The sequence below is a fragment of the Phycodurus eques genome, chromosome 14 (assembly GCF_024500275.1).
Source record: "Phycodurus eques isolate BA_2022a chromosome 14, UOR_Pequ_1.1, whole genome shotgun sequence".
In the NCBI taxonomy this organism is placed as follows: domain Eukaryota; kingdom Metazoa; phylum Chordata; class Actinopteri; order Syngnathiformes; family Syngnathidae; genus Phycodurus; species Phycodurus eques.
The window spans coordinates 19,714,805-19,728,791 of NC_084538.1; the positions used below are offsets into that span (position 1 = coordinate 19,714,805).

Here is a 13,987-nt window from a genome sequence, read left to right on the forward strand (position 1 = left end):
ACGGATGGAAAAAAACTATGTTTGAAACTTGGGTATTATTTAAGTATCTCAGACAAACACAACTGATACAGTGGATCTAGTCTTTTTTTGGGTTAAATATATATTGAAGGTAGCAGAGTATTAGATATTTTGGTCCACACTCCTTACCAGTAGGTGGCGGAGATACACCATTTTGTTATTTGCCAACCACCATTAATATGAAGATGAAGAAGAAGGCTCTCCGGGTCGACCACGTGACACAGATCATAAACGGAAGATGAATTTTTGTGTGTGTTAATTTGGTGAATTAAAAATGTAAAATTTCAACGTTCACGAACAATTTTCTCCAAGTACATCTGCGTATAAGAGTAATATTATTGAGTAATAAAATCGTGAAAGAAGATGGATCGATTTTATGTCGCGTTACACGTGACGTCAATTATATGCGACTGTTTGATAGAAACAGCAACATGGCACTGTTTCCAGCGTTTGCAGATGTTTCCAGTAACAAGGTTGAAGACACGTCCAATGGTAATATTCTTCACATATCCAACAGGTCAAATTTGCGCGTTTATACTTGTTGTTATATAATAAGAAAGTTTACTAAGTGCACATCGATAATTACTTTTCGGGGTTGATCAATGACAGCTGATTATGCCTGGTTAAACAATTGTGTCCATCCTGTTGCCACGTTACTTAAACGCCCATGTCAATGGCGTATCTAGTTACGCAGAGGCTAATGCATTAAGGGCACATACTGGTGTTACTTGTTTTAGCTGCTAGCAAGTGGAACTGGCGTTGAACCTTGAACCGCTACTACAGCATATCAACTTGCAGAGGTGGAAGTCAGTCAAATATACCAAAGGCATACATTCGACCCCTACGCAAATTCCTGTGTGAGGAGGGGGGATATCAAGCAAATCAAGTCCCCACTCAAATTTGAAGCAAATCTATTCAGTCATTACTTGGTAAGCAAGTCATCAATCAAGTCACACAATCTCAGTATCTGCACTAACACATTAGCCATCAGATCGTTTTATTTTATTTTTTATTATTATTATTTTTTTTTTATATAAATATAAATGTACCAGATCAGTCTACGTATTGTGTATTACTTTTTGACTTATCAATGTAATGCCAAACTGACACAAACCTTAGTTCATGTTTGACCAGATTGGTGAGCTAAACTGTGAAGTCTTTGTGTGCAAACTGGGCGTAGATGTTGTATCTTTGAGTTGTAAACATTGTATTTTTGCCATTCTCGGTTGTCCCCCCCGGTGTTATCAAAAACTAATCCTTGAATCAAAAATTAATAATCTGCTAATCTTTCTCCAAAATACTTGCCTCACGAGGTGGCCTATGCACACCACATCACATCGCATAGCATACTAGTATGTTGCGCGCACTCCCCAAAACAGAACTCTTTGTTCACAAACAAAAGAAATGGAGCACCGACTAGAAAATGCAGACTTTTCTTTCGTGTAAACACAAAAGGGCAAGACTTGTCAAGTCATGTAGTTCAAGTCTAAATTGAGTCTTTTCTACGTTTTAGACAAGCAATCCCGAGACCTAAAATTTGCGACTTAAGTCGGATTGAAAGTCCACCACCTCTGTCTCGTAGTAACTCGTAATTTCTTATACCAACCAGGCTGAGGAATTTCAGAATACTGTACTTTGGATTGTTAGCGATACCACACCACATGTAAGCACAGAGCGATTACGTTTATAATCTGGTCATTGTTTTTTTGGTAACTAAAGTAACAATGTTTTGTTTTGTTTCCTTATATTCCTTAGAATTGAAGTGGCTGAACAATAACAGTTTTCAGACCAGTGATGCCTTATCGCTTCACAGTCTGTTCTTAGAGAAGAAAAGTGACGGGTTACACAACAAAGACTCAAGGTAAAAACATGTTAGTTTTAACCAAAAAAAAATGTATGTCAAATAAAAATGTAAGCGGTGCAGAAAATGGTTTGGCGTTCTGACATCATCGTTTACCTGTATGTAACTCGATTACGTACTTTTATGTTGTTTTATCCCAAACACATTGCATTAAATTGTGAATATTTCAGTTTATCTGTATCAAGTAGCCAAATAAAGTTATTTTTTTTTTTTTTTTTTTTTTTTCAAAGAACACATTTTGGAAGTACTAGGTTTAAGTTTCAGGCATCACAAATATTGATTGTCCTTTTTCTCTATGACTGTTGTTGCATTATATTCAGTGTACACAGAAAAGATGTGGACAGTGTGCCACCGAAGAAAAAGAAAAAGAAGCATGAAAAGCATGGGGACAAAAAGAAAAAACCCACAGAAAAGATTAAAAGGTCAACAGAAAGCAGCGGCTCAGACTCTGAACCAATCTTCCCAAGTGATCTCAAGCAGAAACAAGAAACAGAAAGGTACACACAGCGCCAAGTGTGGATACATTACATTATACAGTTTTGATTACGTCCCATCAGTTTGAATTCAAACGATTGTCCACACTGACTGACTTCTTTGTTCACGGTTGGGATGTGTCTTCTTGTGACTATAGACCACGGGATGCTCCAATATCAAGTTCTTTCTCATGGTTGGATGACATGCAGTCGCCCACAGCAAAGCCATTCTGTGTCGACTCTAAATCTGATGCTTCCAACTGGACGTACAAGTCTCTATACAGAGGGGATGTAGCAAGGTGACACACACGCAGAGCATGGAAGTTAAACAGGTCCACACATCAGTGCTTTGTACTGACTCATCTGCAAGGCTTGCAATGGTAACAACATACTGTCAGTGTCATTACTGACGCTGGCGAGGCCAAATACAAACATGAAAGTAGGAGCGGTAAAAACATTGTTATTATCCTTGCTGTTCAAACTTCATAAAATCAAAAAGCATACAAACTAGATATGATAAAGACCGTAATTAGGGCTGGCAGTCTGAACAAGGCCATAGATCATCCATTGTTGTTTTTAAATGGCCTGTGTTATTGCAGGTATAGGAGGAAAGGTCGCTCATCACTGGGTCTGGACCCTCGCAGACAAGAAGTAAGCTGGGAGGACGCTAATAAGAAACGTAAAGGGGGGGACAAGAAGAAAGGAGCGGACAGATACTTTTCTACAGTGTGTCGTCAGTTGCTCAAGTCTCAGCTGCCTCTCCTGATATTACCAAGAGTGCCTGAAAGCAGCGATGTCAGCAACTCCAACCTGTTTCTCCCACTGGAAGATGTTGAGGGGGAGAAAAAAGGAGAGCCGGGTAAGGCATCTTTTGCCACACCGTGAAGAAACGTCGCAGGTTGTCATATTTACAAAAGTTATCACAGCAGTGTTTTACATTTACAATGACAACCTCAAAAGTCAAATGACCCCAAGGTTTTACAATTCAGAAGTAACTTATGGCAAGGTAGGAAAGTGGTGAACGCACACCTGGCCCAGACGTAGTACAACATGGCTAAGATGACAATATTAATAATAGAGAAAGAAGAATGGAGTGTACTCAACCACAAGTCACAAGGAGTAATCTCTTCCAAATGCCTGCCGCTCACTCCTCAAACGTTAAGGTTGAGAAGTGTTGTTGTTTTTAAATTCAATGTTAACTGCGGTCTATTATTCATTATACTTCGATTCGATATTCGATACTTCGATTACCATTATTTCCAATGGTGAAAATGGATACTAAATCTGAAGGAATTGGAGGGCAACCTGCCTCTGAGATTGGATTGTGTTCGACCTCTGAGGTTCCACTTTATAGTCAAACCTTCCAAAAAAAAAACAAAGTTATGTTATTACTGTAATTGTGCATGACCCTGGTGTGGCTTCCCAGAAACAAGCCCAGACATGAATTGCATAATCTCACCATAACCTTGCCCTGTTATGTGCGATAATTAATGGAATAGCAACTGTTCTGTTGACGTCAACGAATCCCATTGTGGGAGACCCAAAAATGCTTCCGAAAAGTGATTGACCCATACCAGTCTCTTAACAAGACAAGGCAGGACATGTTTCCAAGCTCGGGTAAACCTACTGAACTCGTTGTTTTCTTGGTGTCCGCATTCATTTGGTTCGTTTGTTTTGGCTGAATCGGCTAAAGTCTGACAACATTCTCGTCCTCTGTCCTATACAGCTTTTTTTTGTTGTCTTTTTTCTTTCATTCTGTAGTCATATCACTTACTCTTTACATGCGTTTTGTACATTTCAACGTGTTTGCTCCAGTTGGCAGAGCTCAGGCGTCGTCAGTGAATCCCCTCGGTGTGTACGACTCCACCACCGCCCTCTGGCTGCAGGGCAAGGGAAAGCAGGACCAGACAGATCACCGCGACAGCCACAATTTGGAGACGGGGCAAGAAGCTGTGCTCGGGACAGGCCAGACTGAAGAGTTCAACAGGAAACTGAGAGAGCAACCAGAAGACACTGAGCTCTGGTTGAAATTCATTAGATACCAGGTAGGAAGACTCACTTTTGAACCAAACGGATCGCTTTTTCTGATACTCCTCCAGCTCCTGCTCACGACGAGCAGGAATGTCATATTTAGTTTTGGACGCATATTGATTCATTTAAACCATTCTTCTTCCAGGGTGGAACAACATACATCATACTTCTTCTTTCATCAACGTGTATCTTCAGTGATTTTAAAAGCTATTTGTGAATACATGTTCCTTGGCAAGTTTCACCTCGACCATACGTCTTTTGTAGCGGTTAAAAAAATGCTTTTTTTGCCAAGATTCTGGCGTGATGTTTGGGTCTTCTTCCAAAACCTTGATTGAGTGCTGACGTAGCCAACTAGCATTTACTTGCGTACTCCAAACTTTATCTTGTCTGTTTGCTTTAGGATGAGTTGAGCGCAACAGTATTTGGAGGTGAGGATGAGCAACAGGGTAGAGAGTTACCGGAGCGTCGCAAGTCTTCGTACAAAGCTGTGCTGGAGAAACAGCTGAGCATTGCAGAGCGTGCTGTGGCCACTAACCCCAGCTGCGTCGCTCTGCAGCGGGAGAGGCTCAGGATTTGCCAAGAGCTTTGGGAGCCATCAGCGCTGGCTAAAGAATGGAAGAAACTGGTTGGTTGACTGTCCTTGTGCTCACAATTTTCACTTGAGAACATACAGCATCACTTAATGAATAAGACTAACTCCTGTTTGATCATTTCTTAGGTCTTTCTCCACCCAAACAGTGGCCCTCTGTGGAAGGAGTATCTTATCTTCACCCAGAGCTACTTCAGCAACTTCAGTGTGTCGAGGGTTAATTCTGCTTACGGGAAGTGTCTCAGCACGCTCAGCGCCGTCCGGGATGGCAGCATGGTGTCCCACCCAGCCCTGCCAGGGATCGAAGAGGATATGCTTGGTAACAGATCTTATTTTATACATTTTGTAAACGCGAGCGAGATCGTGAGTGGATCCATTTCTATTAGTCAGTTTGTTAACTCGGGTTTATAGTTCCATGAGCACCCCTCTACTAAGGACCCTCAGATAGAGGATCACAATCATCCCTTACTTAAAAAAAAAAAAAAAAAAAAGTTCCAAATGTACTTTATTTCCAGCAAGTATGGGCAGTAGACTGGAAAAGTGGTTAGCGGGGTTGAAATCATAGCTCTTGCCTTTCTGTGTGGAGCCAACAAATGCACAGTTTATCTCCTTTTGCGTTCATGGAAGACTTGCCTGTAGGTGTGAATGTGAATGGTTGTCTGTCTGTGTCAGCCCTGTGATTGGCTGGCGATCAAATCATTTGTGCTCTGTGCTTATCGGAAGTAATTAACGTCTAATCCCGTGTACTGTTCAGATATCTTCACCCAGCAGTGTCATTTCCTCCGTCAGTCCGGTCACTCGGAGAAGGCGTTCTCTCTGTTTCAAGCCATGATCGACTTTACGTTCTTCAAGCCTGACAGTGTACGACAACTGTCCACCAAACAACAGGTAAAGACACAAATAAGGCACCCACCTGAATGCGTTCTGGTCTGAATTTTAGAAGTTCCATGAAGTACCCATATTACAGCACCAGTCAAAATAAAGCAAACATCTCATGAAAATGTCCTGACCTTGACACCCAGACTCAGCCTGTAAAAATCCCTAGTTGACACCATGTCAGCTTTACTATGGCTTGGCATTAATATATGATGCCTTATGGATTTATTCTAAAGCAACATTGAGGAATAATGCATATTTTGTGATCACAGGGTGGGGTGCTATTTTTAGATAAATACACATTTGCAACATTATACATGTTTGATGACAAGATGAGCAAGCTGACTTTGGTACTGGATATTTGACAGGTGTAATAATTCATGATGATGATAATGTTAAACAACCAGTAAAAAAAAAAAAAAAAAACTTGTCAATTTAGTAGTTGTTTTTATTGGCACATATAAAAACACACAGTGACAGGAAGCATTAGAGGAATTCAAACTGTCCAGAAACGTCCACTGCCTTCAGTGTTTGTGTTGACATGCGCAGGCTGACTTCTTTGAGCCGTTCTGGGATAGCGGGGAGGCAAGAGTTGGGGAGTTGAATGCCAGAGGTTGGAAGGCTTGGATGGTCCAACAGGAGCGAGGAGGGTGGGTGCAGCCCTGCGCAGGTAAATCCATCTCACGTTCGGAGAGGAAAAATCTCCTTGCATGGTGGCTGTGATTAGCATGCCAGTAGCATGACACTTCTGTATCTGTGTTTCTCCACAGAGGAAGAAGAAGAGGAGGATGACGAAGAGGACGAGGTGAAGGACTGCAGCCAGCCTCGATGGAAGGTGTGGCTAAATGTGGAGTCATCTCGTGAAGCTGCACATTGGTTGCCTTGGAGGCCTGAAAAAGCCAAGTCTCAGTCAGAGGATGACTGTGAGGACCCTGAGAGACAGGTAAACTGTATTTATGCTATTGCTCATTTATTACAGTGGACCACCTCACCAGCCAATTCACCTAGTAACAGTTTTTTTTTTTGGTTTTTGTTTTTCAATTTCTTTTCAATTTTATTTTTAAAAAAATTTCCTTTCGCTTTTTTGTCTTTTTTTGCCAAACTTCCAAAAAAACGTTTTTTTTTGGCAGTTCATTATTAATTATTATTATTTGTCTCTTTGTTTAAAAAAAAAAAAAAAAGAGTTTCAATGTCATTATAATGGGCGTCAATTATCCGCATATTTTTGCTATTCACGGTCCGGCGCGGTCCCTATGCCCACAAATGGCAGGGGTCAACTGAATTGCAACATTTAAATGTTTAAAGTGTGACAACTTTGTTTGAACTCCTTGTGCCTGCCTCTCCACTCAAGGTGCTGTTCGATGACATCGGCCCTTCTCTAATTTGTCTGTCCTCGTCAGACCTCCATCTGCGCTTCCTTCTCAATTTCCTGTTATTCCTGGGGCTTCCAGTGGACACTGCGCTGCTGTCTGGTGGCCAGTGTCATCCTGGCGTGCTGCTGGAGGACCTCTCTCTGCTCACTCAGGGTGAATATGCAGAAGTAACAACTACTCAGTGGCGCGCGGTGCATTTCAGGCCCGGGCCTTCAGGTAAACTGTATTTATGCTATATAAATATAGAGGCTGGTGGCGGGCTGCAGTGATGGTTGACTTACTACTACAGTTTGCACTGGCTTGTGCCCCCCCCCCCCGTAGGGCTACATTGATGTTTTAAACTGCAGTACTGTCATAAAAACAAGCTAAACTTTGCTTTTTACGAGCACTTTATTCCCTGTCAACATTGTTATGGGTGTTTCCATTCCTTATTCGTCAGATTACGGTTGGTATTTGTGAATTCATTTCATAAAACTGACTGTGGCTCGTGTTTTAAACGGATAATATACTCAGTGAAATTTCTTTATCTGCTAAAAAAAAAAAAAAAAAATGGCCCAATTGACCATTTGTGAGGTATTGCTGCCACATTTCAATAAAAAAAAAAAACTATCAGAGATGTCCAGGTGAGTAATTGCACTACATAGACCTTTTAAAAAAAATAAAAAATATCCACGATGCATTGAATGTGCAATAAAAGAAGCAAGATGTTGCGAGTGATTACTTTATATTACAAAGGAGGTTTAACTAAATTGTTTTGAATCTGGATTGGAACATAAAGGGTTGAAGGACAACTAAATCTAACTCTGCGCAACTCATTTTAAGGTCGTGACTCACGACATGCTCTGACTTCCCACTGCCTACCAAGCCTTGGGGTGAACTCGGTGGGTCACATGACCACACTCCAGGGAGCCAGGAAATGGGCAGGGCTTGGAAAGCAGGGCGAGAGGTTTGTCAACGCAATGTTCAGTATGCTTCAACCTATCCTTCCATCTCAACACCGAACTGTCCTGTCACTCAGCCGGATGCAGTATGAGAAACTCAAGGTAAGGTCTTTTATTTTGTAAACCTATTGAAAATTCCCCCCAAAATAGTTTCATAGCTTTATATTTGTTTCAGGTGTTTCGTTGCATGCAGAGCAACCAAAAACGCCTCCGCTCTCAGAGCAAAATCAGCAAGCGGATTGCCAAATCACTGCTCAAAGAACCCGACAACCGCTCGTCTTTGGCAATGTGGCGGGAGTTCGCCCACTTGGAGTGGATGCTCGGTCACCTCGAAGAGGCTCGGAAAGTGTTTTCTGCCGCTACGGCATTGGGTGCGGCCAAAGGGCTGTGTAACCCCTCCCTCTGTGAGTTGTGTCTGCTGTGGGCTCAACTCGAGGTTGAGGATGGAGCAAGTGGGCCAGGAGGGGTAGTCGGCGATGGAGGTGCGTCTCCGGCTGTGTGTGTGCTCACCAGACACGCAGAGGGGAACGTTCTATCACCTCCTTCGTCGTCACAGCCCGTCTCTCCGGTTGCCGTCGTGAAGGCCAGGAGGTCTTATGAACAAGCTCTGACTGCCAGTTTGTCTGCAGTCGATCAAGCTCTCTGTCATCCTCAGGCCAATAAAAAAGGTTTGCACCCTCAGAAAATAAAAACAAATATATATATCAATGCGTTTTTCAGCGGAACCATATTGATATCGCGTAGCCGACTATTCTCTCGAGCACCTGTCCTCATTAGAGTTGCTGGGCGAGAGGCAGGGTACACCCTGGACTGGTCGATCACGGAATATCGAGGAAAAAACGTTCACACTAGGGCTGCGACTATTATGTTAATTGTCAATGACTCAATTACAGTATACTTCCATCTTTCTATTCAAAAACAGGACATTATTTCGAGTTGACAGTACAGAAAATGCACAAACCGTACTGGTTTGGTCCGTAACATGTCGCAAAATAGGCGAGAATTTTGATTGTTTTCCAAGGTAAAAGAAGATATGTGCAAATGTCTGCTTTATTGTTATAATAATATAATAATGCAAATATAATTGATTATACTGTTGAGAGGCTGAAATTCAGAGGTTTTTAAACGAAGAAATCGTAATCAATTAAATTGATAAACAATTAGTTGTCGATTAATCGTAATTCGCGTTATGACGCGTAACGTAGCGTTTTCAACTCCCTTAACATGCATGTTGTTGTAATTTGGGATGCACGGTGAGATCATGCAAACAACAAGAGGCCTCCTTTATGTCCTCTTTAAATGTAGGGTGTACGAGTAATATGGAATACCAGTCCAAAATATAGCGATGAGAACGAAATCCGAATGTTTAACTGTGTGTAAGTGATGTCATTATTCCATGTCTTGGTGCAGTGGGTGTCCAAGAAGAGAAGTTGAGGCTGAGAGGCCTGCTAGGCTGCTATGCTCTGTTCCAGTACCTCACTATGGGCATCAAAGCAGCTAACGCAGTCTACAGCCAGGCCAGAGAGCGGACGGGCGACTTGCACCGCACAATCATGTCAGACGACCGCTCTCGCGCTGATGCTTGCCACTCCGGCAGCAACTTGTTGGTTAGCAGGTTAACTTCTGAGTGGGAGATGTTGGCGGTGCAGCAGGCGTCGTTGCTCAAGTACCACATGAGCGTTGGTGTGTTTCCTCTGGCGACACTCAGAGACGCGCTCACCTCAGCCCTTACGAGCTGGCCTAGTAGTGCCCCGCTTTGGAGCATTTATGTACAGGTAAAACAATACTAATGCCCCGTATTAAATTCCATACTTAATAACGCCACACGCTATTTCTCCTCTCCCCTGGGACCTGTTTCAGGTGGAGAACCGTTACCATAGTGCTGGCCGGGCACGTCGCTTTTTCCACACTTTAACAAGGGACAACGGCAGTGTCGTGCCACGACTCTTTGCTATTCTTGCCGAACAACAAAGGAAGCAGCTGGTGGATGCGGCACAGGGGTAAGAGCGGGGAAAAAAGAGAGGAAAGTGGCACTTTCAGTTTCCCAAAAACGTATTCTTGGAAATGCCCAATTTACCCACCTGATGATGAACAATGTTCAAATAATGCATTCTCTGACGTATCAAATATGTATCGCGACCATAGGTCTTGTGACAAAAGCGCCCCCTTGAGTGTCCTGCCAGAGAATGGTCTCAGCAACCGTATCCGTGGACTGTTTGAAAGCGCCATAGGAACTGCGATGGGAGCTCACTGTCCTTTACTTTGGAGGATGTACATTCACTACCTGGTGAGAGGGCAAATAATTCCAAAGGCCACCTCCATGAATTGGCCTAGTAAAGAAGGAGGGCGGCAGGACCTAGTGGTTAGCCTGTCTGCCTTCACAGTTTGAGGTTTGGGGTTTGAATCTCAGTTGTGGCCTTCCTGTCTGGACTTTTCATGTTTTCCCAGTCCGTGTGTGTTTTTGTGATTCGACTAAAAGGTGTACAGCATGTCAAATTGTTTGTATTTGTAGGTGTCGGAGGGTAAGATGGATAAAGCCAAGGGGCTCTTCTACAAAGCCTTACAGAATATTCCCTGGGTGAAGGTATGGCACAAGTTTAACAGCAGCGTCTGTCTTCTTCGTGCATGAAATAAAGGCAGTGTGCAAAGTGTGTAGTAGTACATTGATCACTGGGCGTTTGCAATGACGAAAAGTGTGTTTGACCAGGGTTTGTACATGGATGCGGTGCAGCTGTTTCCTGAGTATCTCCAAGAGTTTGCAGATCTGATGACAGAGAAAGAGCTGCGAGTCCGGTTGCCGTTAGAAGAGCTCGACATACTGCTGGAAGACTGAACCGAACTCACGAGCAGACCGACATACGTCGCTCGGCACCAGAAGGACATTTAAGCGATTACTCAAGATGAACAAGAATGCTCGTCTCCCCCTGGACGTGAGGGAAGTAAAATAAAAAAAGGCAAATAGCATTTTCACCCCCCCCCCAAAAAAAAATACATTTGAACTGTTTTATGTTAGTCATTTTAGACAGGTTCAACAAAAATACTTTTGTTTGTAATTTGTATATGAGGTTTGGCAGTTTTAATTTATGAAATAAAGAGTTATGTTTCTGAAATGTCTTTTCAGAATACTGTATGTCGTTTTCTGTTATGTTGTTTGTCTGGACTAGACACAATGGTCCCGTGGTGTCGAAGTCGACGACCGGGAGTTGTTCAAGCTTATTTTCGTTAATTAATACGTGGTGCTGTCGTGCTGCTTTATGGGCTGTGCACACATATTGGAAGCGAATGATTCTTTTATGGCATCCCAAAGAAACCGAAGAAAGTTCATTGAAAGCTCGTGCAGCCATTACGTCGCACATGTGGACTGACCATGTTTGCTCTTAATGGAATATTTATATTAACTTGTTTTACAGTGTAATATTACGATAGTAGATATCATATTGTTTATTTTTTAATGATATTTGGCACAAAGGCAGTGACAAAAGATGAATCCCACATTAGCTAACTTGCATCTCACTTGATGCGTGTGTTACTTTAGATTTTTTATTTTATTTTTTTTGTCACCTGTTTTTTTTTTTTTTTTTTGCAGAACATGCCTTACCAAAAACAATGTCAAAAAACAACAAAATACAAATTACAAACATATCCTGGTTTTCAGCAGTCAATTGTTTTTGTCCACATATTGTCCATTTTCCCTACTTTTTGTTCAGCTGTGGCTCCAACCCTGAGATCGCTGTCCCTACATGCTTGCGTTCAAATTTAAACGACTCCCCTCTCGATTCATCCGGTCCAATCCCTTTTCGGCACCTATACTTAGCAGAACTTTACTTTTTCTTTCTCTTTGCGCTCTCTCAGTTACGTGTAGAGCTCTCCTGATGTTACCGTGTGTCTGTCGTCCATGTATAAACCCTATTTGACCCTCGTGGGTTATTTTGGATAGAATTAGTGTAGCCTTTTGGAAGTGATGTATATATTTTATAGTCAATATTTAGTACACTAACTATACCTAAGCCAATAACTAACCGTAGTAAACATGATAAGCTGTTTTAAATGGTGATTTTATATATTAGGCGGGGGGGACTATTCAAAGCTACCTGGGCCTGTTTTATAAAGCAATTGCCCCCCTTGTTAAATCATGACTTAACTGTGACGAATCCCATTTTTGGAAAAAGCTGAGCTCGTTTTCACTGACCACACCCGAGCTTGATTACGTCCAGATTCGTTCGATCAAGAAATGGCTTAAAAAGAAATTGACAAAATGCTGTCTGCCGAAGGATCTCAAAAAGCTGCCACAAAATGCCACGATGCAAAGACATTCAACATTTGAGATACTGTAGATGTCAATCACTTAATATCAGTCAGGAAAGGGTTACAAAAGCCAGTTCTAATAGCTTTAGGATTCCGGCTGTTGTTAAAAGAAAAGGTGATGTAACACAGTGTTAAACATGACCTTGTCCCAGCTGTTTTGGAAACTGTTGCAGCCATCAAATTCTAAATGAATCATTATTTGCTAAGTTTGAACATGAAATATTTTGCCTTTGGAGTGTATTCAATAAAATGTAGGTTGAACATGATTTGCAAATCCGGGGCAATTAATTGATGAAATGTCTATAGAATAATCGATTCTTCCACTGTGACTTGGCCCAATTGCTGTTTTGGGGATGGTTTATTTATTTATTTGTCCTGTTCGGCTGTTAATTCAAGCAGAATGCAAAATCTGTATCCCTTTTATGCCGGAACAGTTTTACTGCGTCACAGTGGAGTTTTGAAGCTTCCGCTCTGGTATTATAATTGAGGTTTATTGAGAATCAGACCTGATCAGTCGAACAGACCATAGTTTCTAGACGGGAGAGAGAAACAAAGACAAAAAACGAAGCAATCACTGTAAACGGGATGAGAGAAGTAAATCATTACATTATCTAGAACAATGAAAAATTAAATATGAGTGTTGCCTGGGGCTGTAGTGCTGCACCATGTGAGGGAAGGACAGGACAAGATCGAACAGGACAAGGACAGGAGAAGAAGCGTGCAGGACAAGGGTCGTGAACCCGGCTGTACAACTGAAGTGTGGTGCCATTAACTTTGTAAATGATAAAAGTCTACAGGGTGAGCGTATAAGTGAGGGGATACACAAGCGATTTGCGTATTCATGAGTTATTTGTCGCAGTACGTGCGTGACCCCATACCCAGTGAAAGAGTCCTAGGGGTGTGTGTCTGCGGATACATGCAAGTGAATTGACACCGTTTTACATGCACAAAGACTGACCGAAGTGTCCTGTAATTGCTGGGGCCGCACCGCGGCGGCGGAGGGACCCCACCCAATCAATCGAGGGGCGGGATCAACCCCAGGGGTCCACCCGAGAGCAGCCCGGCGAACGGGACACGTCCCACACCGAGGGACCCAGGGCGCAATTGTGGGCGGAGCGCAGACGTGCTGAAACCGGATCCGACACCCACCCCCTCCCGATCCCACACCAGTCCCCCAGGAACCCTCTGATATGTGTCTGTGCCAGTGAATGTTGTGAGTGTGTGCTAAGTGAGTGATTAAGAGGCATGGCTCCTGCAGGTCGGGCCCATTAGGCCGGACAACCACCGACGAAGAGGGCCATCCCACCCAGACCCGCAGTACCAACCCCGGGTCAGCATTACACCACCGCTACTCCCCAGGAGGTCGCCCCCAGTGATTCCCCCCCCCCCCCCCCACCCCCGACATCAGGAAGGAGTGAATAAAGTTCCGCCCCCACAGCAAACACGGGGACAAGAGGAGAAGCTTCCCACAGCATCGTGTGTCTTTTCACCATGCAAACTGATCTAAAATGTGTGAAAAG

The 13,987-nt window shown here is 42.9% G+C and overlaps 1 protein-coding gene across 2 annotated transcripts; it reads left to right on the plus strand.

The window, feature by feature from the left end:
* Positions 1 to 361: 361 nt before the first annotated feature.
* Positions 362 to 11,280, plus strand: nrde2 (NRDE-2, necessary for RNA interference, domain containing). 2 transcript variants are annotated; one of them, XM_061697009.1, is made up of 19 exons: positions 362 to 510; positions 1,774 to 1,879; positions 2,200 to 2,376; positions 2,511 to 2,651; positions 2,952 to 3,211; positions 4,168 to 4,397; positions 4,784 to 5,008; positions 5,102 to 5,291; positions 5,727 to 5,860; positions 6,398 to 6,518; positions 6,619 to 6,791; positions 7,200 to 7,437; positions 8,044 to 8,264; positions 8,338 to 8,830; positions 9,573 to 9,937; positions 10,023 to 10,162; positions 10,308 to 10,449; positions 10,675 to 10,746; positions 10,870 to 11,280. In XM_061697009.1, the coding sequence occupies exons 1-19, from the start codon at positions 423 to 425 to the stop codon at positions 10,993 to 10,995; spliced, it is 3,642 nt and encodes a 1,213-aa protein (XP_061552993.1). In that variant the 5' UTR covers positions 362 to 422; the 3' UTR covers positions 10,996 to 11,280. The 2 variants fall into 2 exon arrangements, with proteins under 2 accessions (XP_061552993.1, XP_061552994.1); XM_061697010.1 differs by having other exon boundaries at positions 7,200 to 7,374; positions 10,870 to 11,279.
* Positions 11,281 to 13,987: the final 2,707 nt, after the last annotated feature.

What these genes read in the sequence shown, in the direction of transcription:
- nrde2 (XM_061697009.1), top strand. Translation starts at nt 423, where the DNA reads ATGCGACTGTTTGATAGAAACAGCAACATGGCACTGTTTCCAGCGTTT. An exon ending in GGTTGAAGACACGTCCAATG is followed by an intron (nt 511 to 1,773) that starts GTAATATTCTTC and finishes TATATTCCTTAG; the next exon opens with AATTGAAGTGGCTGAACAAT. An exon ending in TTTGGAGCATTTATGTACAG is followed by an intron (nt 9,938 to 10,022) that starts GTAAAACAATAC and finishes GACCTGTTTCAG; the next exon opens with GTGGAGAACCGTTACCATAG.